This window comes from Callospermophilus lateralis, chromosome 15 (genome assembly GCF_048772815.1).
Source record: "Callospermophilus lateralis isolate mCalLat2 chromosome 15, mCalLat2.hap1, whole genome shotgun sequence".
Classification (NCBI taxonomy): Eukaryota; Metazoa; Chordata; class Mammalia; order Rodentia; family Sciuridae; genus Callospermophilus; species Callospermophilus lateralis.
Genome location: NC_135319.1, coordinates 45,074,763 through 45,099,808, shown reverse-complemented (window position 1 = coordinate 45,099,808; position 25,046 = coordinate 45,074,763). Strand labels below are relative to the sequence as shown.

The window sequence follows — 25,046 nt, the reverse complement described above, 5'->3', positions numbered from 1 at the left end:
CCATTCTGCTGGGGCTTCTGGAATGAAAAAACATCCTTCCATTCCTTATCAAGAGAGCTGAATTGGGAGATTTAGGGAATCCCCCTCTCCCATGAAGCCCTATATTCTACAATAAGGTTCTGTAAGGTCAGATAGTGTCTTTCAATTACAATGAGCTACTGGTTCATCTCTTATGAGGGCAAATGGGGAGAGAAATGGCTAAGAGAATTTTTTACTTTGTTACTATTATAAAAAGAGACCTGAAGTGTTTTCATTCTATTTTATTCCTGAGGAAAAGTTAAATTTAGATAGGAAAGAATATAGCTCTAGAACATAAGCTTTAAAAATATTCTGGATTAAGTTATGAGAAGACCAAGATATTCTCAGACTTTCTGGGGTCTACATTAAACCCCAAGAATAAGAAATGCTCACAGTTCTTTTTTGCCCTTGTTTTCAGTGAGTTTTCTCTTAAAGCAAGCTTCCTGAAGTCTACTAAGTTGAATAGTGTCTTCCTCAAGTTAATGTCTGCCTGGAACTTGTGAATGTGAACATATTTGGAAATAGGATCTTTGCAGATTTTATCAAATTAAGGTAGAGTAATACTAGATTAGGATGGGCCCTAAATTCAGGGACAGATTTGTTTTTTCTTTTTCTTTTTTTTTTTTTTTTAGTTTTCAATGGCCCTTTATCTATATGTGGTGCTGAGAGTCGAACCCAGTAACTCACACATGCCAGGCAAGCACTCTACCACTGAGCCACAACCCCAGCCCCTCACAATTAGCTTTAAGAGAGAAATTGGACAGACTCACAGGGAAGAGAAGGCCACATAATGATTGAGGCAAAAATCAGAACAATGAAACTGCAATCCAAGGAATACCAAGGATTGCCAGAAGCTAGAAAGAGGTAAGGAAGGATTCTTCTCTAGAGCTTCCAAAGGGAGCCAGGGCTCGGCCAACCCCCTAAATACCCTCGCTTATTCTCATCACTCTATAACAGATGGGAGATTGTGCAGTGCCTCAGGCTAATTATGGTTCAAGGGTCATGAGCTGGGTTAAGTGGGTTGCAGATCATCATCCTGAAAGCCTCTCTTGAAGCTGCTGATGGTTGTAGGATCATGTGGGGGGCCAGGTTATTGGGCACCCCCACAATGTGTGAGATGTCAGTCACTTCCCTAGGCTATCCAAGCCCTTTTGCCACAAAGCAGATGAGGTGGGATTGCACTCTCAACCTGCAAAAGGGCAAGATCAGTGCACATTGTCCAATCTAACAATCAGTTTTCTGTTATTCCTTAAAAGAGGTGGTAAATATATAGTAAATGGTAAAGCAATGTCAGCATTTAAAATATCAACGTTCTTCCCGTTCTTCCTGACACATCTGCCTCATTCTGATACCACTTGTGGTGTAATTCCACAAAAGCAGGGTAGACAGGCAAGTTAGGCTGATCTGGTATATACTGGAGTTTTGTGCTTGTGCTCAGAAATATCTAGGTTCTTGGTAAGTCAGATATTAACTAATTTCTTTTCCCTCAGTTCTCTTCCTCATCGGCAAAGAGGAAGCATGTCACTCTACCATAAATGACTGAGTTGTATTGGGCCTGGAGAAGAAGTTAGATAAAAGGAGCCTATCTTGAGGCTGCTGATGGTTAGGCTCATCCACCACTGCACTTCGGGCTCGACTGGAATCACCATGGGGTTTCTGCAGAGGAAATAAAAATTACAGAAACTCTTAAAACTCTAGTGGGGGCTTCAGATGTCCCACATCAACCCAGGCAGATGTAGTAACTTTGGGCCAAGCAGTTTCAATTCCACTGTTATAAATTAGAATTCAGCTTGTACATTAGATAGAATATGATATAAATTAAGACCACAGCACAAATCCTGCAGAATTGCTGTCCCTGAGGCTTTATCAGTACACAGAGAGGCAATGTGAAAGAGACATACCATTTGCCTTTGTGGCCCCACAGGGCTCAGGTGTTCCACTTCACTTGTGCCAATAGGTGGCAGCAGATTATTTCGACTCAGGGGTATTGGTGAGAGAGAGGAGAGCGAGTCAACTGCCAAAGGGCTGAAGATCCAACCAGTGAAAGCCAAGATGCGAAAGCACAAAGTTGTTAATGAGACAAGCAAATTGATGAGAAATAAAAAGCCTAGAACTTTAAGTTCTGCCCATGTTTTTACACAAATGTAAATCAAAGATTTGGAAATTTTGTTTTTTGGGGGTTTTTGTTTGTTTTTTGGTATTGGGCATTGACCCAGGGGCACCACTGAACCACACCCCCATCCCCAAGTTTGTAGGTTTTAGACAGGATCTAAGTTACTGAGGCTGGCTTTCAACTCGTGATCCTCCTGCTTCAATCTCCCCAGTTGCTGGGATTACAGGGGAAAGAGTCCCCCAATCTCCCATTCTCTAAATTTTTTAGCCAAATCAACAGAAAGATCCAGTGTCTATTTCATCAAAATTTAACTCTAAATGATTAGTTTCTAGGAACAGATTTTGGTCTTTTCATTCTCTATGTAAAATTGATTAGTTTTACCAGGGATTCCAGAAATTCTGCTTTTGAAACCTACACTTGTGATCCTCTGAGGATTTCTTCCACAGGTCTTGGTGTTCCGGTGCGTGAGTGGCTTGTGCTGATTGGATGAAGGGTACGTGGTGGGGGATTACGTCTCCTGGCAGACTGCACTTTATATGACAGACATGATGTACTAAGCTCCAAGGCTCGGTTTGGCCAATTTCGGGTTGAAAAGATGGTACTGGACCCAGGCCTCATAAGTAGCTTGTCATCAAGATCTCTAGTGGCCAAATCAGAAACCCACAATGAATAAAGATCACCATGTATGGGAAGACTAGTCTCGGGGGTTTTTGTTTGTTTTGTTTTTTAATTAAGCCTTAGTGTAAAACATTCAGGGGCGAAAAAGAGCAAAACAGAAACCTTTCAGTTAACAGTTTCCAGAAGGTAATCTAGAATGAAGAAGGCATGAGAGTTTTAAAAAAGGATGACATTATTTCAATTATAAACGTAATTTTGATGCTGGGCGGGTACTGGGGATTGAATTCTGGAGCACTTGACCACTGAGCCACATCCACAGCCCTATTTTGTATTTTATTTAGAGAGAGGGTCTCAGTTGCTTAGCACCTTGCTTTTGCCAAGACTGGCTTTGAACTCGTGATCCTCCTTCCTGCCTTAGCCTCCCAAGCTGCTGGGATTATAGGTGTGCACCACTTCTCCCAGCTCATTCATAAACATAATTTACTAGAATGGAAACTTGGGAAAGCAGGTACATTATTCAGCTGCCATCACAGTGCTTTCCAAAAATCTGCTCTCTCCTATATTTGGGGACTTTTCCCCTTTTTCAGCTGTGAGAATGTCAGCAGAAAGGCAAATATTACTGCTTGGGAACAGTTGTGGCATCAATGTGGCACTCACTGCAGAGATTAAAGTGCTGAACTAGTTGGAACCTATAGGGGTAGAGATTTGGAGTCCTTGGGAAGCTGGGAGTAGGCAAAGGTTCTAGGCCTTGTGCTGCAAAGGGTAGGGGACAATTGTGAACCCTCATTTTCAAAAAATTGAAAAATACAGCTCTTAAGATCTCTGATAGGGCCTGGAGTTGTGGCTCAGCGGAAGAGCGCTCACCTAGCATGTGCAAGGCCCTGGGTTCGATCCTCGGCACTACATAAAAATAAAGTGAAAGTATTGTGTCTAACTACAACTAAAAAATTTATTTTTTAAAAAGGTCTCTGATAAATGAAATATCATGCCTAAACAGTTTAGTAGCTTAAATGCTGCCCAACTGATTTGGGGGTATTCTCCCTTTTTGTTTTAAAGCAGATGAGAGGAAGTTTGATTATTGTAAGACATTCAAGAGTTCAGTGAAATGGAAGGCAAATCTAAGAATAAAGGAACCAAATTCTGCCACTTGTCCCTATGGCTTTCAGCAAGTTCCTCAAACTTTCAGGCCACATTTTTTTTGTCCTTTATTGCAAAATATGCCTCAGAATTTAGAAGATTTTGAAAGGAGAATGACCATGGAGGAATAGGTCTAAACCTTGAAGATTTCAAAAAGATCTTTTTAGTTGTCCTGTCTTTAGCCATTCTTTTTTAAAAAAATACATACTCTCGTGCCTTTTTTGGGGGAGCGAGGGGCATACCAGGAATTAAACTCAGGGGCACTTGGCCACTGAGCCACATCCCCAACCTTATTTTATATTTTATTTACAGACAGGATCTGAGTTCCTTAGCACCTCGCTGTTGCTGAGGCTGGCTTTGAACTTGAGATCCTCCTACCTCAGGCTCCCCAGCCGCTGGGATTATAGGCATGCACCACTGGCCCTCACGGCTTTTTTGTTACAGAATGTTTAGACTGTGTTAATTTTTATTTTCTGTGGATTTCTTGTTCATAATTCTGGGTTCAACTATCATCTTTAGATAGGTAACTTTCTTAGATTCATGTCCAAATCTTACCTCTTCACATTTCCCAAGATATGGCCCATCATCGTAAACTTCACAGCCTAAATGAAATTCATCCTTTCAGGTAAAACTTCTAAGCTTGAAATCTCACAACTGATATTGATTCCTCTATTTCTATAGAATTTCATTTTGTAAGTATCTCCTAGAATAGTTCATTCCTTTCTTGGTCTGCACTCAAGCAGGAGGACAGTATCTTACAGTTTATGCTGGCATCCTACTATAGACTCCATTCATTTCTTCCTGCTGCAATCCAATCTGTTTTCCACTGCTATAAAATCTGTCTTCAAATTCCTGATTTAAATACCATGATTTAAATATATGTGCTCCCTAGCTGAAACTAACAACTGGCAGGAATGTAAAATGCTGCAACTACTTTGGTAAATAGCATGACAATTAACATACATCTATCATCACCCTTCCACTTATAGGTATTGACCCAAGAGAAATATGACCATAAGTCCATAAAAAAAGACCTATGCAAGAATATTTATAATGCCTTTATGTATAATAGTCCCAATCTGGAAACAAATGAAGTGGTAACAGGAGTGTATTTGTGACACATTTTTACAATGGAATACTATTTGGAAATAGAGGTCATGTGCAACATGGATGAATCTCAAAAACAAGGTATTTGAAAACATCCATAATTGGTTCATTAGTTTCATAGCCTTGCCCACTGATCATACCATGGCCTATTTTAATCTAGAAGATTGTCAGTAATCTTTGATCAGAAGTGTTAAAATTCTGACTCCTCTCTTCCTATCCTATAGCAAAACTGGTCTTTTCTCTCTCCTAAATATCTTGCATTTTCCCATCTCCAAAAGTTTCCCACACTATTCTTTCTGCCTAGAATGGCCTTGTTCCTTTTCTCAGCTTATCCAAACCGCCACTTAAACTTACCCATCAAAATGCCTTCTCCTTTTGGCCTGTCATAGCATGCATTCTGGGTAGCACTCAATCACAAGATGCCCTATATGGTCAGGTCTCTCTACCCATGTGTGTCTTCACTTTTTACTTATCAGCTCTCTGCAAGTGGAGACCTTTTGCTTTGGATGTGTTACTCCCCAGGTGTCGCTGTGATTGGTACTCAGAAAGGCATGTTGATTGACTGACTTTGCTTTCCCTTTATTTCTCAGTGATCTACTTAAATTCTATTAAAATGTTATACTTCTTACAGGAGCTTGTCAATTAGGTAGAGATTTCTTGGCTGTAGAGGCATCCCATGAATCAAGAGACGATTCGCATTTGGCTGATGACCACTTGCTTGACAGAGACTCATCTACATGTCAAAAGAAGACATTACTCTTCATCAGTTGATGAAGGTATCTGCTTGATTTCATAACTTTGCCAAACATAAATATTTCCAATTAGGTCATTTATACATTTTCCCTGTGACTTTTACATTGTGGTCAGTAGCCCTGAGGCCCAAAGTGTACTCCCAAGAGGACAAGGCCCTTTTCTTTCTTGTGCATTCCTAAGTGACAGCAAGTTAAGGATGCCCAATCAACCTAGACGAAAGCTGACGACATGGTTGATTCTAGATTGTATACCTTATGGATGTCTCTTCAAAAAAGAGAATTACTTATCAATTCTAATTTGCTACTAATTTTTTAAACTGAAGCTGATCAATGCAAAGAGTCACTGGGTTTTTATGATAAACACAATTGTACTGAAAAATATGACTCATAAATAATACAATTAAACAATTCTGGGTAAATTTCCTCTAAAGAGAACAGTCCAAGGCTCCCTGACACATCCCTTGTGGGGCTTACCAGATTTGAGGTGACAGACAGCACCTTGGACTGTGGCACTCGAGGTAACACCAAAGTATGTGATTCACTCAGCCCATAGGGACTTTCTGAATCTGGTCTGGTGGCTGCAACATTACTCTCATCATCTGAACAAAGAAACAGACTTCGGTTATCCATAGGTATCTTCTGACCCATAGCAACAGTATGAAAAAAATCTTCCCTGATAATTCCTAATCTCAAGCAAGGCTTCACTCATTTCTGTAGACCAATTTCATACCACCTGTATAGTTTAAAAAAAAAAAAAAACCTTCAAGAGTTCAGTTTCAAGTGGTTGTTCATGCTGGCGATGCTTGTGGCACACTGCAAAAGGAAAAGTAAAGATTTCTAGAGCAAAGTGATGTGACAGAACGTTTATTAGAGTTGATGGAATTGTTCTACATCTGTGCTGTTTATTTAATTCAGACCTGAGTTCCCACAGATGAAATGTAAAATTAGAAAATACTGTTAAAAATCACATATCTGTAAGGAAACAAGATTCCTTGGAAAAAAAAAAAAAAGGCAGCAAAAACATAATCAGATCTGCAAAAGACTTCAGAAATTGGAATGAACGGGTCAGAATGTAAAACAAAGCAACTGAAAATATGAATAAGAACAAGATCCAGCAGATTTTAAAAAGAACATAATAAAGCTATAGAGAGAACTAAACTAAAGTTATTAAGGTTAAAAACTCAGCAGAGGGCTGGGGATGTGGCTCAAGCAGTAGCGCGTTCGCCTGGCATGCGTGCGGCCCGGGTTCGATCCTCAGCACCACATACAAACAAAGATGTTGTGTCCGCCGAAAACTACAAAATAAATAATAAAATTCTCTCTCTCTCTTTAAAAAAAAAAAAAAAAAAAAAAAACCTCAGCAGAAGGTTAATGGAAGATAGTGAACCAGAAGAAAAAGATTTCAAGAAATTATCCTTCATTCAGAGAAAATATGAACTGAACACTAAAATGGGAGGATTTTACTGTATGTAAATTAAACTTTATTTTTTAAATAGAGAAATAAAAGCACAACACCCTTTACATACCGACAAAAAATTAAAAATTAGAGAATGGTAAATTCTGATGAGACTGAGCACAGGAATTGGTAAAATGAAGATGCATATTCCTTGGGACGTACATATCTTAGAGAAACTTTTCCACATATGTATATGAGAAATATTCAAAAATGTTCATAGTATCATTAGTCATAATTGCCAAACACTGCATTTTAGTATTTCTAAAATACACTAGGATTTCTCACTATCAATTATGGCTACAAAAATGAAGAAGAGAAATCATCTAAGTAAAACCAATATGAATTCTTCTTGTATTCAAAGTTTCATGTAATTTTGAGTTACAGTTCACAAATTAACCTTAAAATACCAAGCTGTCACATGGTTCTGTTACATGTGACTAGTTTGGTTTTTTTCCTCACATGGGTAGAAAATGTTGCTATAGTAGTAGGAATAGGTTTATTCCAGTGCCTAAAAGTTGGCTTTCACAATAACCAACTGGTCAGACCAGAGCCAAAAATGAAGGAATTCTTTTTCCATACTTCCATGTATTATGACAAAAATAATAGTCTATTGTATTTTTAAATATTCCAGGAACTGCTCTGTATTCTTTAATGTAATTATGTTTACCTCTTAAACACCTCATGAGAAACTGAGGCACAGGTTAAGCAAATTGCTAGGGAGTTAAAGTTAGTGTTAGGAATCAAATCCAGGTTGTTGGCAACCAAGTTTGTGCTTTTAACCATTGCACTACCCTGCTCATGAGCAGGAGTTGGCAAAATAAGGCCCATGGGCTAAATCTGCTACCTGTATTTTTTCCTATGATGATAAAATACACGTAACATAAAATTCACCCTACCATTTTAAAATATTCAATTCAGTGGCATTAATTACATTTGTATGGTTAAAAAAAAATTACATTTGTGATGTACAACCATTACCACAAACTAGTTCCAGACCTCCTTATCATGCCACACAGAAATCCCACACTCATTACCACTGTTTTTGTAAATGCAGTTGTAATGATACTTCATTCTCATTGTTGTATTGTATTCCAGTATATGAATATATTACATGCTACTATTAATGGACATTTGAATCGTTTCCAGTTTATTTTCTTCACACAGTACATTATTAACCTTCATGTATAGTCTTTTGGAAAACAAATACTGAGCTCATAGGAGAGTATGCAGCCATGCCCATGCCCATTCATTTGCATATTGTTTATAGCTACTTTTGTGTAACAAGGGCAGAGCTGAGTAAACACACAGAGAATAGCCGGCTGGGAAAGACAGATATTTGCTATCTGGCTCTGTATAGACAAAGTTTGCTAACTTCTGTTTTAGAGTATTTCAGTCAACCCATTAAACCAGTTAGAGATCCTCCAGCTCTATTTCAAGATAGTATCTTCTTTTTTAGACTTTAGAACTAAAAAATCACAATTATAATACAGTAAAATAACATAAATTTCTGGGTGCATAGAAAAATAAACTAAAAGGATATAAATTCATAGCCCAGGGGCTGGGGCTGGGGCTGGGGCTGAGCAGTAGTGCACTTGCCTGGCATGTGTGAGGCACTGGGTTCGATTCTCAGCACCACATATAAATAAAGGTCTATCAACAACTAAAAAACAAACAAACAAAAAAACCCTAAAAAATTAAATAAATAATAGCCCAGCATTGAAAAATTGTGAAAGGGGAAATCAGCAACATTAAAAAAAAAAAAAAAAGTATTTGCCGGAATTCTGCTTACAGGGGTGGGGGGGGGAGCAAAAGGGACTATTTTACTGCCTAAAACAGCAATACAACAGTAAACCAGTGGCTTTAAGACACCAGACAACAGGTTATAAAAGAAAATGAGCCCTGAAATTAGAAACTAATGAGATATGTCCTATAATTGCCTGAAACAAGTTTCTAAGATATGGCACAAGGAGGGAGAACTAAGGCAGAATGTGGTGGACCCTGAGCTGAGAGTCCAGAGAGAGGAAGGCAGTTAGGATTCACAGGACAGAGTTCCAGAGAGATAAAAAATGCATAAAAACCGAAGCTATCTGGGAGAAAGTGGTACATCCTTTGAGTATTCAAAGTGTACTGATTAGTGCATATGTAAGGAAAAACTACCAGAGGAAAAAGAACCAACTGAAAGAGAATAGTACCTGCTGCTCACATGGAACCAGGAATAGTGCCTACTCCCATCAGTTAGACAAGAAGAAACTCTTGATTTATGAGGCACTAAGAGTAAGATCTGTTGAGTATAAAAGCAAGACCAGGGGCTGTGGTTGTGGCTCAGTGGTAGAGTGTTTGCCTAGCATGTGTGAGGCACTGGGTTCGATTTCTCAGCACCACATACAATTAAATATAATAAAGGTTCATCAATAACTAAAAAATAAAAAATACTAAAAAGCAAGACCAGAAGGAATCACATGGTTTCTAAGTAACTTTAACTGTATTCCAGAACAAATCTCAAGAAGATCTTTAGGAATAAAAATGGGTAAGAAATAAACTCACAATGCCTGAAACTTAAGGATTACCAGGCAGGAAAGGTAATGAAGACAGAATATAAATAAGTAAAACCAAAATCAAATTAACATAGATGTCCAAATTATGCCACATTTTCAAAAAAATAAATAGAAATATGGAAGATATGAAAGCAGCCAAATCATACCTTGAGATGAAAATGACAATGTCTGAGATGAAACTGGATGAGTTTCATAGTAAATTTAACATTGCAGAAGAAAAGATGAATGTACATGAAGGCACAACAGTAGAAATTACCAAAAATGAAAAACAGAAAAAACATAACCAAAAAAATGTTTTTTAAAGCATCAGTTATCCAAGAGATTAATGATCAAATAGACTAATTTGTGAGTAGCTTCCTAATAAATGATAGGTGACAAAGTATCTGAAGAAATAATGGTGGAAAACTTGCCAAACAATAAATCCATAGATTCTGGAAGTTCAACAAATTCTAAGCAGGAGACACATCAGGAGAACTACATCAAGTTACATCATATCAAATTGCTTAAAATCATTGATAAAGAGAAAATCCTAAAATTTGCAAATGGGGTGGGAGTGAGGTTATGACAAGATTCATCCAGGTTGTAACATGTATTCAGTACGTAATTCCTTTTTTTAAAACTTAATTCCTTTTAATGGCTAAATAATATTCCCATCGCATGGTGTTTTGGTCAGCAAGGCTACCAGAATGAAAGTGTACAGATCAGGTGTTTTACACAATAGACATTTTATTTTCTCACAGTCTGGAGACCAAGATCAAGATGCCATCAGGGCTGGTCTGGTAAGGACATCCTTCTTGGCTACCTTTTTGCTGTGTGTACATGGAGAGTTCACTGTGGCTTTTCTATTAAGGATAAGAAGGCCTTACTTAATCATAATTAGCTTCCTAAAGGTCTTGTTCCCAAATACAATCACATTGAGGGTTAGGGCCTCAACATAATTTTAAGGGGGGAAATAATTCAGTTCATAACTGAATATCTACTAAATTTTGTTTACACATTCATTAACTGATAGACTTTTGAGTTGTTTCCACTTTTGGCTATTATTAATAATATTGCTATGAACATTCATGGACAAGTTTTTTGAGGACAACATATGTTTTCAGTTCTCTTGGCTACATACTTAGGAGTGAAATTTTCTGGGTCATATGGTAATTTTATATTTAATATTTTGAGGAACTGCCAAACCTTCCACAATGACTGCACCATTTCACATTCTCATCATTATACAAGGGTTCTAATTTCTGCTAATCCTCACCATTTGTTACTTTCCTTTAAAAAAAAAAAAAATGTTATGGGGTTGTAGCTCAGTGGTGGAGTTCTTGCCTTGTATGTGTGAGGCATTGGGTTTGATCCTCAGAACCACATAAAAATAAATAAATAAAACAAAGGTATTGTGGCCTTCCACAACTTAAAAAAAATTATAAAAAATGTTATATAAATACAAATCATATATATATTACATATAATATATAATATATACATATCTATCCATCATAGTGGGATCTCAATGTGGTTTTGATTTGTAGTTCCCTAATGCCTAATGAGAAACAGGATCTTTTTATGTGCTTATTGACTATATATTATCTTTGGAGAAATACCTACTCAAGTTATTTGCCCATTTTTAAAATTGGGTTGTTTGTCCTTTTTATTATTAAATTACAGTTCTTAATCTGCTCTGGTTACTAGACCTTTGTCAGGTAATGATTTGTAAATATTTTTCCCATTTTGTGGGTTGTTTTTGGCTTCCTTCATAATATGTTTTGATACAGAAAGTCTTAAATTTCTTTTTCCTTTTTCTTTCTTTTTTTTTTTTTTTGTGGTACTAGGGATTGAACTTAGGGACACCCTACTACTGAGCTACATACATCCCAGAACCCTTTTTATTTTTTTTATTTTGAGATAGGGCCTCAATAAGTTGCTGAGGCTGCCTCAGCTTCCCTTCATTTCCTGTGGTGCTGGAGATTAAGCCCAGAGCCTTTCACATGCTAGGCAATGCTCCACAACTGTGCTACATGCCCAGACCAGATAGTTGGATACTTGACAAGTATTGCACTAAACCTGTAAGATGTATATGGGGAGTACTGTCATCTTAATAATGTTACCTCTTCCAGTTCATGAATACAAGATGTATTTCCAAGTCTTTAGGTCTCCTCTATTTTTTTTTCTATAGTGTTTTATAGTTTTCAGTATAAAACTCTTGCACTTCCTTTATATTTATTTATAAATATCGTATTCTTTTTGATGCTACTGCACATGAATTATTTTCTTAAATTCTTATTAGATACGTTGGCCTTGCTAGTTTTGGGGAAAAAAGGCTGGCCTTGCTAGTTTTGGGGATGGGAAAAAAAAAAAAAAGCTGCTATGAATACCATAGCCACAGACCTGTATGCTCTGAGAACACACAAAAGAAGTAGATATTTTCCTAGTTGAGCCTATACATGAGAACCCAGCTCTGGTCAATAGATTGATCACAGCCTTATGAACCCTATGCAAAGGACTAGCTGAGCTGTTCTAGATTCTGACTTACAAATGTGAGATAAATGTATATTGTTAAAAGCTATTAAGTTTGCAATAATTTACTGAGCAACACAGAAGAGCCCATATAAATAATTCCCAAGTTAAATATATATATTTAACCATGTAACTCAGCCATTTCTAGTACTAGGAATTTACCTAAGAGAAATGGAAATATATGCCACTGAATTATTCTACAGAACTGTTCATAACAGCTTCATATAGAATAGCTCAAAGTAGAACACAATCCAAATGTCCATTGGTAGATGAATGGATAAACAAACTGGTACAACTAAATACTACTCAACAATAAAAGGAATAAATTGTATACACAATGAAATGAAGGAATCTCAAAATCATTATGCTGAGTGAAATGCAGGACAAAAATAGTACATCCTATCAGACTCTATTCATAGGAACTCCACAAAATACAAACTAATCTATGGTGATAGAAAGCAGACCACTCTTTGGCTGGCTTCTTTCTCTCAACATAATGATTTCTTGGGGATGGTGTGGGTCACACAACCTCAGGTATAGAGTACATGAACTTCTAGGGTTGATGGATATATTCACTATAATTGACTGTGGTGATGGTTTCATGTGTTTATAGATAGAACTTTCAAATTGTATGTTTTATTTTTTTCTAGTTGTTAATGGACCTTTATTTTATTTATTTATTTATACATGGTGCTGAGAATTGAACCCAGTGCCTCACACATGTGAGGCAAATGCTCTACCACTGAGTTACAACCCCAGCCCTCAAATTGTATGTTTTAAATACATGCAGTTGGTTATATGGCAATTACTTTTTAGTCAAGCAGTCTGAAAAAGTATGTGCTACTTGCATGTGGTTTTTCCTCACCAATCATTATATTCAAGGAGAAACAAGCTGTCTGAGCGTTATAGACTAATCCTTACTGTTCATCTACCCATTCTCAAATATTTTCAAAATATTGGCTAGTTTCTATGGGATATACAAACATGAATCAGACCCACTATGATATTGTTATATAATAATAAAAATATATTTGGTATCTTCCCTGAGATCTGGCACATAACTCCTAAAACCCTTGGCATCTCCAAAGCAATATCCTGGATCCTGGATAGTCTAAGGATGGTGTTGCTGACTGCCTGGGGGAAACAACCAAGTGATTAGAAGCCTTCAAACTTTCAGTCTTGCCTCATCCTTCTGACCTCTGGAGGGCAGAGGAGCTGAAGGTTGAGATGATCATCAGTGGCCACTGAATTACTCAATCCTGTCTATGTAATGAAGCACCCATAAAAACCCCAAAGGACTGATTCAAAGAACTTCCAGATTGCTGAATATGTGGAGAAGCCTAGAGGGTGGAGTGTCCAGAGAAGCCATGGGACCTCTGCACCCCCACTTCTCCCATACTTTGCCCTGTGTATCTCTTCATCTGGCTATTCATCTGTATCCTTGTAATATTCTTTAAAATAAACTAGTAAACATAAATAACTCTTTCCTTGAGTTCTGTGAACCATCCCAGCAAATTAATCAAACCTGTGGGGGATCAGGGCATGTGTCACAGGAATCCTGATTTATATTTGGTTGGTCAGAAGCCCAGGTCACAACCTAAGGCTTGCAACTGTGATCTGAAGTGGGGCAGTCTTGTGAAACTGAGCCTCTTACCCTGTGGGATCTGATGTTAGCTCCATGTTGATAGTATCAATATTGGTCTGAATCATAGGACCACCCCAGGTGGTATCTGCTAGAGAATCTGGTGGGTATTTGTGGAAAACCCTTTATATATTAGGTGTCATAACTGTTGCAGTGTGTGAAAGTAGGAAAAGACACTGGTTTTCCTCTCTCTCATACATCCCCTTTTCACAATAAAGCATAAATCTAATGGACTGGTTAGGCTTCAGAAATCATAAACAATTATTTTTGACAATGTTTTCACAAAGATTCTTACCAGAAGCAAATCCCTCCCAGTGACTACGTGTCAGTTGCTCCAAACAGCTCACAATTTTGCTCCACACACTGTCAAACACATAAGCAAGAATGTCCTCTTTTATGCAGTAAAATGGAGCAATGGGAGGGTACCCTAATTTCTGTTTCTTTGTAGCTGCTTCTGATTTATTTTCATGAAATCCCTCTTCCCTGGAATAGAAGCAAGATGAAAAAATTTGATGATTACTCTTCACTGAGTGTCCACCATTGTCCTTTATGCTTCTTAGGAATGTGACTGGTGATACCATCCTACCCTCCTCCTTGCCCAGTGTATGTAGCACACAGAATTAAAGCAGCCTTGTGAACTAATGGAGTTCTCAACAGGGAAGACTACATTTCCTTTTTTTTTTCCTTTGTAAAACCTCCAACCTTCCCCACTACTCTGCTAAAAAGGAGGGGAGCTAAATGCATAAAAGCTCCTCTAAGGCTCTTCTGGAGACTCTTGTACTTGTGACCCAGAAATTCCCAATTAGTCATGTCTCCCAAATTAGACATGTTTGTCTATCACACAGAGATAAATTATAAATGAAGGCAAATCAAATTCTGGAACTGGCTTGGGATTGGGAGAACTATCTCCAGGCCTTTACAATGGAGGTTATCCTGAGGCAGCAGAACTCTCAAAAATTAAATAGGAAACTATAAAAAGATCACAAGTTTGAGGCCAGCCAAGGCAATGTAGCAAGACCTTATGTCAAAATAGAAAGAGTTGGGACCTTCAACAGATGAAAATGGATAAAGAAAATGTGGTATACATATACACAATGGAATATTACTCAGCCATAAAGAAGAATGAAATTATGACATTTGACAGTAAGTGGATAGAACTAGACGCTATCATGCTAAGTGAAATAAGTCAATCAAAAAAACTAAAGGCCAAATGTTCTCTTATATGTGGATGCTAACAGGGCAGGAGGGAAAAACAGAAGTTCATTGGATTAGACAAAGGGGAATGAAGGGAAGGGAGAAGAAGTGGGAATAGGAAAGACAGTAGAATGCATTGGACATAAATTTTTTATGTTCATATATGAATACACGACCAGTGTAACTCCACATCATGTACAACCACAAGAATGGGAAGTTATATTTCCTGTATGTCTAATATGTCAAAATACATTTTATTCTCATGTATAACTAAAAAGAACAATTTTTTTAAAAGAGTTGGGAATGTAGCTCAGTGGCAGAGCACTTGTCTAGTGTTATAGTTTGAATCTGGAATGTCCCCCAAAGTCTCAGGTGTTTAAGGAATGGTCCCCCATGCAGCAATGTTTAGAGGTATGGCTTTTGGGAAGTGATTAGATCATGGAGGTTCAGCTCTCATCAATGGATTAATCCACTAATAGCTGAAGGGACTAGTGGTGGGCGTGGTTGGGTGAATTAGGTTGCTGGGGATGTGCTCTTGGGGGACTGTGTCTCATTGCTGGTCTTTTCTTCTCTGTTTTCTGGCTGTCGTGAGTTGAACAGCGTTCCTCTGCTGTCCTTCTGCTATGATGTTCTGCTTTGCCTCAAGCCCAAAGCAATGGAACTCGCCAATCATGAGCTAAGATCTCTGAAACCATGAGCCAAAATAAATCTTTCCTCCTTTAAGTTGTTCCCAACAGGTATTTTGGACATGCTGATGAAAAGCTCACTAACACACATAGCATGTGTAAAGCCCTGGTTTCAATCATCAGTACTGCAACATAATAAAATAAATTAAAAAATAAGGTCTCTGATCGCAGGAAAAGGCAATGATGTGTGAAGGAAGAAAATATCAAGGAAGCCTAGTATGTGGAAGCAATAGCAAAGAACATGAAGTCTGGATACTTGAGCTAACTGACAAACCACACACTGGTATAGAGCTAATTATAGGTAATATTGTTATTCTCAGTTTAGAACAAATAGATATTAATACACAAACTAGAAGGGGAGTAAAGAAGCTTAAACAAGGGCTGGGATTGTAGCTCAGTGGTAGAGCGCTTGCCTCGCATGCATGAGCCCCGGGTTTGGTCCCCAGCACCACATAAAAATAAACAAATAAAAATGGAGACATTGTATCCATCTACAACTAAAAAAAAAAATATTTAAAAAAAAATAGCTTAAACAAAACTCACATATCTGTATGGTCGAAAGCTAGGTATTCCTCAATTATTCCTTCTGAGAAGATTATACAGTCTTCTTCTCTTTCCACAGCACACAAACCAGGGGATCTGGCAATGGAAGATACTTTTTGAGCATAAGAAGGTGAAAAATGTAACTTCTTTCCTCTTATGCCAAATCTGGGAATAGGGGAAAAAACAAATATTAGTTATGTACAATATAAACATTTCTCACAATAAGTCACATGTCTTTTAGTTCAAACCCCTTGCTCTGGGGAACCCCTTCCTGGACTATTCTTAATCTTAAATTTATTAATTCACAGAACAGGAAGATTATATAATGTCCACAGACCTATTCTGCTTAGGAGCACTGCACACTATCTAATATGGCTTGCTATCTTCTCAGATTCAAATAGCTATAGCTATAAACTAAGTTTTTAACAAAACCTCCAGAGGTACCTTAAAACATGCCAATTTCAATAATCTCATCACTGCTCAAAAATGCATGCTCATCAAAGGCAAGGATCTTAATAATATTTAAATTTCCATTCATATCCAAACACTCAGTAAATAGGTGATGACTCATTTATTTAAGCATGTGAGCAATATAATTTTTGAAAATGCTTCAGTTTAACCAAATAGTAAATACACCCAATTTATACTCTGTGTTATTCTCTATTCTTTTTTGTGTCCTAAGTATTTCTTTTTAAATGGGAAAAAGAAGAAACCTATAACATTTTTCAACAAGGCTATCTTTTGGAAGACATTTTGGAATCATGTATTAGAAACCTTAAAATAACATCCTCTTTGATTCAATGGTTTCATTTGTAGGGATATCATTTAAGGACATGAATTATAAGATTTAGCTATAAGAACTATAATCACAGAGGGGTTGGGGGTGTGACATAGTGGTAGAGTGCATGCTTAGCATGCTGAAGGCCCTGGGTTCATTCCCAAGTTTAAAAAAATTATCACTGACTCGTTTATAATTGCCCCAAATCAAAACTAGCCCCAATTGTTTCAAAATAGAGGATTTAAAATGGGTTGCTTAATAATGTTTTTTTCGTGAATGGATTACTATGAAGTTTTTTTAAATATTTTTTTTTTTAGGTATAGGTGGACACAACACAATGCCTTTATTTTTTATGTGGTGCTGAGGATTGAACCTGGGTCCCGCCCGTGCTAGGCAAGCGCTCCACCACTGAGCCACAATCCCAGCCCCCTATGAAGTTTTTAATGTTGAAGAAAATGGAAAATGTGCGCAATAAAATGTTAAGCATTAAAAAGATTGCAAAATGTGTACATTAATTTCATAAAATGTGTAATTTCATAAAAACTATATACATGTGGCAGAGGATCTACATACCCTTCAATATCCATTTTTTCCTTCTTTTCCTGGTAAAATCTAATTAATCTTAATTTAATTCAAGCAGGCAATATACCCTCAAAGACTACACTTCCCAGCTACCTCGCAGCTAGATGCAGTCAGATACAGCAGAATTATTATGTGGGACTCTGGAAAGGATGCATAAAGGGAACTGGCATGGCTAAAAAAGGTACCCTTTTGCACGTTTTCCTTTCCTCCTTTCTGCTATGTCATGTTTGAAGCTCTATCACCCATCTTGGATCACAAAGAAAACTTCAGGGAAAACACTGTGAGCTAGGATGGTGAAGCAGAAGGACGAAATGAGTCAGTCCCTGAAAACACCATGCTACCACTATACTATATTTAGAGTACCTTCCTCCAGACTTCTTTTACATGAAGAGAAATAAACTTCTTAAGCCATTTAACAGAGTATAGAGTACAGGATCATAGGAAGTGGTTTATCATCTGGTGAGGCCAGACTGTGAAATACTTTTGAAACAGCCCACAATTTTTAAAATTTGGCTGAAATCAAAAGCTCAGAATTGGCCAAGTGTGGTGGTACATGCCTATAATAACAGATTCAGGAGGCTGAGGCAGGAGGATCACAAGTTTAAGGCCAGCCTCAGCAACTAAGCAAGATCCTGTCTCAAAATAAAAAACAAGGACTGGAGATGTAACTCAGTGGTAAAGTGCCCCTGGGTTCAATCTCTAGTACCTAAATAAATAAATGCAAGCTTAGAATTGTTTTAGCTCCTGAACTTCTCATACCAAGGATGGAGGCTGAGGGGCTGCCCCATGGCCCAGATGGGCACTGGGGAAACAGATTGTGACGTGCTTCTGATTACCACAACATAGCTAAATCTATATGTTTATTTCCTGCTTTTTGTCCCATTGTGCCCCCTCTACTCTCATAAAACCTACTATGCCCCTGAACACTTGAAGATGGAGATTTGAGATAGAAAATGTCTCTTCTATCTTCCTGGGAGCCAGCTTTGAAAAAATCTGTTATTCTAACCAACCTGCCTCTGAGCATTAGTAGAATGTGACTAGTAATAAAGTCTTTCCTTCTTGGTATCACTTTGTGTATCAATTCAGTAATTTATAGCAATGGAGAGTGTCAAAATTCTTGCATTAGAAGATCACTGTGGTGGTGGTGAAGAAGAAAAGGTGGTTAGGAGGCTATTGAAAAGATGGAGCAAGAGCTAGTAAGCTGACAAGAGCCTGGGCTACAGCAGGAGACATGCAGATGGAAGGGTGAGGGCTAAGGGGCACAGTCGGGACAACCAATACACCTAAACCAGCTGGTATTACAATTTATAAACTCCTTTAAATCTGAGATTTAAGGTTAAGTGTTTTGAAATTCTAAAACAGTGGTTCCCAAATTCTGGTCAACAGATTTATGCTAATCTTTGACAAAATTTTTATTTATCTAAACAAAAATGAGTAAAATATGGACAATGACCAGCAAGACTATCAATATAGCCTTTCTTGAAAAGGACTGTCCTTGAGATTATGTACATCATGATTTTTTGCATTATTTCTCTTCTTTATAAAAGTAATGATAATAGGGTCTTTTTACTGTCATGACAAAATTGAAGGTTGTCAGTTGAGTACCCAACATTCCGTACGTCATTGTACTATTATATTATTCCATAATGTATCATTTTTAGTTGGTGTTTACTAATGCAATTTTTTGCTTTGGAAAAAAAAAAGGTATAGGTGTGTGGGCGGCTGGCTAGGTGAGATGGCGCCTGGCTACTTCTGCTCCTGCTGGGTCCTTTGCTGTTGTTCGAAGTCAGGGTCTGCGCTGGACCAGACAAAGACCTTAGCCACCACAAGGAACCGCTGTTAGCTGCCCAGCAACTGAAGCCACAGCCTGCTGGTGTGCAGGGGCCAAGAAAGGATGTACTCCAGAAGCCCAAGTTCATACAAATAATGAAGAGTCAGCTACACAAAATAATTTGGGATTTATTTATGCATTTGTTGCTGCCATATCAGTCATCATTGTGTCTGAATTGAGTGATAAGACATTTTTCATAGCCACCATCATGGTGATGCGCTATAACTGATTGACAGTGTTGGCTGGGGCTATGCTTGACCTTGATGACTTGCTTATCAGTTCTCTTTGGCTATGCTACCACCATCATCCCCAGGGTGTACAGGTATTATGTCTTAACTGCATTTTTTGCCATTTTTGGCATTAGAATGCTTCGGGAAGGCTTAAAGATAAGCCCAGATGCAGGTCAAGAGGAACTGGAAGAAGTTCAAGCAGAACTAAAGAAGAAGGATGAAGGATTTCAATGAACCAAACTCTTAAATGGATCAGGAGATGTTGAAACGGGTACAAGCACAACAATACCTCAGAAAACGTGGCTGCATTTTATTTCACACATTTTTGTTCAAGCTCTTATACTAACATCCTTAGCAGAATGGGGAGATCGCTCTCATCTCACTACAATTGTTCTGGCAGCTAGAGAGGATCCCTAGGGTGTAGTGGTGGGTGGAACAGGGGGACACTGATTATACACTGGATTGGCAGTAATTGGAGGAAGGAATGATAACACAAAAATCTCTGTCAGAACTGTGATAATAGGAAGTGTTGTGTTTTTGGCCTTTGCATTTTCTGCACTATTTATGTGTCCTGATTCTGGTTTTCAACACACTATTCGTTCATCTGTATTTAGTATAAGGTAACTATTGTCTTTCTGTACATAGTATACATAACAACTAAAAGTGATGGAAAATACTGTATTTTGTAGCAATGATTTGTGAGTTTGACCCATTTAATGAAAGTATTATGTCCAAAACAGTTAATCACGGATTTTATTTGTAAAATGGATTTTTAAAAGAAACCTGACTTCTCAGCGTGGACTTTTTTGGCAGCATAATTATGTCAGTATAGTCCCCATTTCTGTTTTGTATGTACAGAACCATTGTGCAGTGGGGTCTACTACTTGGTTTTCTTTCAATATGACCCATTTATAAGAAATATATTCTCCTTGGTCACTGAGGCATTTCAGATGTTTACCTTAAAAATTTCCTTATGGAAAGAATGAATTAATTTCTTTTTGGGGGCTGGGATTGTGGTTTAGTGGTAGCGTGCTTGCCTAGCATGTGTGAGGCACTGGGTTCAAGTCTCAGCACCACATATAAATGAATAAAATAAAGGTCCACTGACAACTAGAAAAGATTAAAAAAAAATTCTTTTTTAAAAAAATATTTCCCTAAGCCAGTAAGCAATAGTTTAATTATGTATTTTTAAAATTAGATTGTTTTTAAAAAAGAGACAAATAAGGTAATACTTATTATATAAATATAATGATGCAATTAGAATTGTTTGCTAAGTCCATTCTTTCTTTTAATTGGGTAGGACACCCAATACGAAAATAGTCAATATTTGATAATGTAGAATTACCAAATTAAAAGAGAATACTATGAATGTATTAATATTTTTTCTATATTGAATAAATAATGTAACATAGATACAATGTAAATAAAAGTGGTATGACCAGTGGCGGGGGGGCGGGGTGGACAAGTATACCTAGCCAATAACAGGCCTTTCTGTTAAAAAAAGAAATTTCAGCCAGATAAAAAGGGAAAATGTTTCCATTTCCAGTAAAGCTGCAACATAAAACAAGTTAATATTATACATCATAAACTTGTCTTGCTAATGTATTCTCTAACAAAGGAATTTCAATCATTGGACTTTGGAAATTTACAGTGCCTGAAAATAACCTTTAACTTCTTAAATATCTATAATTCTTTTGTTTTACAAAAAGATAATAGTGGTCTTACCCAATAATACGTTGCTCTGGTAGTAATATTTAAATTGAGATCTGGGGCTGGGGATGTGGCTTAAGCGGTAGCGCGCTCGCCTGGCATGCGTGCGGCCCGGGTTCGATCCTCAGCACCACATACAAACAAAGATGTTGTGTCTGCCGAAAACTAAAAAAAAAATATTAAAAAAATTCTCTCTCTCTCTTAAAAAAAAAAAAATTGAGATCTGTCCTCTTGGAAGAGGAAAAAAAAATGGCACTTTATTCTGCCCCCTCCAGCATGGAGGATAAAATGACTTTGCTAGGCTTCTTGATTAAAAAGAGCTTCATTTGAAGCCACTCCCTCCATGTATAGGCCTTAGGAGGCAGAGTTTGCAGACTTCATGGAGGAAGCTATGATGTTCTCTAGAGTGGTCAGATGGGACAAATAGTCAAAAGCTCTCCTTCCTGTATCTTTTTTTTTTTTTTTTTGGTACTGGTGATTGAACTCGGAGCACTCGACTACTGAGCCACATCCTCAGCTCTATTTTGTATTTTGTTTTTAGAGACGGGCTCACTGAGTTGCTTAGCACCTTGCTTTTGCTGAGGCTGGCTTTGAACTCATGATCCTCCTATCTCAGCCTCCCAAGCCGATGGAATTACAGGCGTGCACCACTGGGCCTGGCTCCAGCCTAGTATCTTAAAAGTACAGCTGGCCACTCTCAGACCAACCTTATCTCCAATGGAACTCTAGAAATGACTGCAAGAGGAAATTTACATGAAGGTGGATTTATGATGCTAAGAGGAAGTAAACACAAACCTAAATAGGAAATATGATTGTGGATGGCTCTGTACGAAGAATTGAAGTAGAATGTCTCCATGACAGTGTTTACATCTTAAAAAAAAAAAATCTGACTTGCAATTTGCCTGAGTAACTCTTGCATTTAGAACTGTTGTTAAAAAAAAAAAATCAAAGAAAATGAAAGCAAAATCTGTAATTTGTAATGAGAAACATGAGGGAAGAGGACTATAACATTAGCAGCTATACCTTACTACTTGAATGACATGTCGTAAAAAACATATAAGATTTATCATGTTTAAGTGTATGGTTCAGTAGTGTTAAGTATATTCACATTGCTGTACTACAGATCTCTATAATTCATTTTGCAAAACTGAAATTCTAACACCTATTAAACTCTCTCTTCTTGCTCCCTAATCCTAATGAACATCTTTCTACTTTGTTTTTAGGATTCTAACTATATTAGTTGTTACTTCATATGAGAGAACTCATACATTATTTTCCCCTTTAAAATTGCTTATTTCACTTAGCATAATGTCTTAAACACAAGTCCAAATTGTAGGATGTGACAGGATTTTCCTTTTTAAGGCTGCATTTAGAATATTCCATTATATATATACTGCTTTTTAAATTTATATATGACAGCAGAATGCATTATAATTCTTATTAGACATACAGAGCACATTTTTTCATATCTCTGATTGTACACAAAGTATAATTCACAACAATTCATGTCTTCATACATGTACTTTGGATAATAATGATCATCACATTCCACCATCATTCTCTAACCCCATGCCCCTTCCCCCCACAACACCTCTGCCCTATCTAGAGTTCATCTCTTCCTCCCATGCTCCCTCTCCCTATCCCACTATGCATCAACCTCCTTATATCAAACAAACCATTTGGCATTTGGTTATTTGGGATTGGCTAACTTCACTTAGCATTATCTTCTCTAACTCCATCCATTTACCTGCAAATGCTATGTTTTTATTCTCTTTTATTGCTGAGTAATATTCCATTGTGTATATATGTCACATTTTTTTTTTTATCCACTCATCTATTTAAGGGCCTCTAGGTTGGTTCCACAGTTTAACTATTGTGAATTGCGCTGCTATAAACATTGATGTAGCCCTGTCCCCGTAGTATGCTGTTTTAAGTCCTTTGGGTATAGACTGAGGAGAGGGATAGCTGGATCAAATGGTGGTTCCATTCCCAATTTTCCAAGAAATCTCCATACTGCTTTCCATATTGGCTGCACCGATTTGCAGTCTCACCAGCAGTGTATTAGTGGACCTTTCTCCCCACAACCTCGAGAACACTTATTGTCTTCATAATAGCTGCCATTCTGACTGGAGTGAGTTGAAATCTTATAGTGGTTTTGATTTACATTTCTCTAATTGCTAATGATGATGAACATTTTTTCATATATTTGTTAATTGATTGTATATCATCATCTGAAAAGTGTCTATTCAGGTCCATGGCCCATTTATTGATTGGGTTATTTTTTTTTTTTTTTAGTGTTTAAGTTTTTGAGTTCTTTATACACCCTAGAGATTAGTGCTCTATCTGATATGTGAAGGGTAAAGATTGCTCCCAAGATGTAAGCTCTCTATTCACCTCACAGATTGTTTCTTTTGCTGAGAAGAAAGTTTTTAATTTGAGTCCATCCCATTTATTGATTCTTGATTTTAATTCTTGCGGCAAAGGAGTCTTATTAAGGAAGCTGGGGCCTAATCCCACATGATGGAGATTAGGGCCTACTTTTTCTTCTATTAGATACAGTGTGTCTGGTTTTATTCCTAGGTCCTTAATCCACTTTGAGTTGAGATTTTTGCATGGTGAGAGATAGGGGTTTAATTTCATTTTGTTGCATATGGAATTCTAGTTTTCCCGAGCACCATTTGTTCTTTTCTCCAATGCATGTTTTTGGTATACCTTTGTCTACTATAGGATAACTGAAATTTTGTGGGTTAGTGTCTGTGTCCTCAATTCTGTACCACTGGTCCACCAGTCTGTTTTGATGCCAATACCATGCTGTTTTTGTTACTATTGCTCTGTAGTATAGTTTAAGGTCTGGTATAGTGATGCCATCTGGTATACTCTTCCTGCTAAGGATTGCTTTAGCTATTCTGGGTCTCTTATTTTTTTAGATGAATTTCATGATTGCTTTTTCTATTTCTATGAGGAATGTCATTGGGATTTTGATCAGAATTGCATTAAATATGTATAGTGCTTTTGAAAGTATCATCATTCTGATAATATTAATTCTGCCTATCCAAGAGCAAGGTAGATCTTTCCATCTTCTAAGGTCTTCTTTGATTTCTTTAGGGTTCTGTAATTTTCATTATATAGATCTTTTACCTTTTTCGTTGAGTCTCAGATGTTTTTTTTTTTTTCTTTTCTTTCCTGTTCTTTTTTCTGTTCTTTTTTGAGGCTATTGTAAATGGGGTAGTTTTCCTTGTTTCCATTTCTGAGGATTTGTCACTGACATACAGAAACGACTTTGATTTATGGGTGTTGATTTTATATCCTACTACTTTGCTGAATTCATTCACTAGTTCTACAAGTTTTCTGGTGGAACTTCTAAGGTCTCCTAGGTATAGAATCCTGTCATTAGCAAATAGTGACAATCTGAGTTCTTGTTTTCCTATGTGTATCCCTTTAATTTCTTTTGTCTAATAGCTCTGGCCTGTGTTTCAAAAACTATGTTAAATAGAAGTGGAGAAAGAGGGAATCCTTGTCTTGTTCCAGTTTTTAGAGGGAATGCCTTCAATTTTTCTCCATTTAGAATGATGTTGGCCTGGGG

At 37.3% G+C, this 25,046-nt stretch overlaps 1 protein-coding gene and 1 pseudogene across 1 annotated transcript in view; one reads left to right on the top strand and one right to left on the bottom strand.

Moving 5' to 3' along the window:
- Positions 1–25,046, bottom strand: part of Fam149b1 (family with sequence similarity 149 member B1) — a 54,971-nt gene that overhangs the window by 4,707 nt on the left and 25,218 nt on the right. Inside the window, 7 exon segments of the mRNA XM_076834915.1 lie at positions 1,549–1,674; positions 1,920–2,043; positions 2,547–2,771; positions 5,623–5,726; positions 6,220–6,344; positions 14,205–14,392; positions 16,333–16,497. Of these exon segments, the coding sequence (XP_076691030.1) occupies positions 1,549–1,674; positions 1,920–2,043; positions 2,547–2,771; positions 5,623–5,726; positions 6,220–6,344; positions 14,205–14,392; positions 16,333–16,497 (1,057 nt within the window).
- Positions 17,861–20,377, top strand: LOC143381491 (putative divalent cation/proton antiporter TMEM165 pseudogene; annotated as a pseudogene).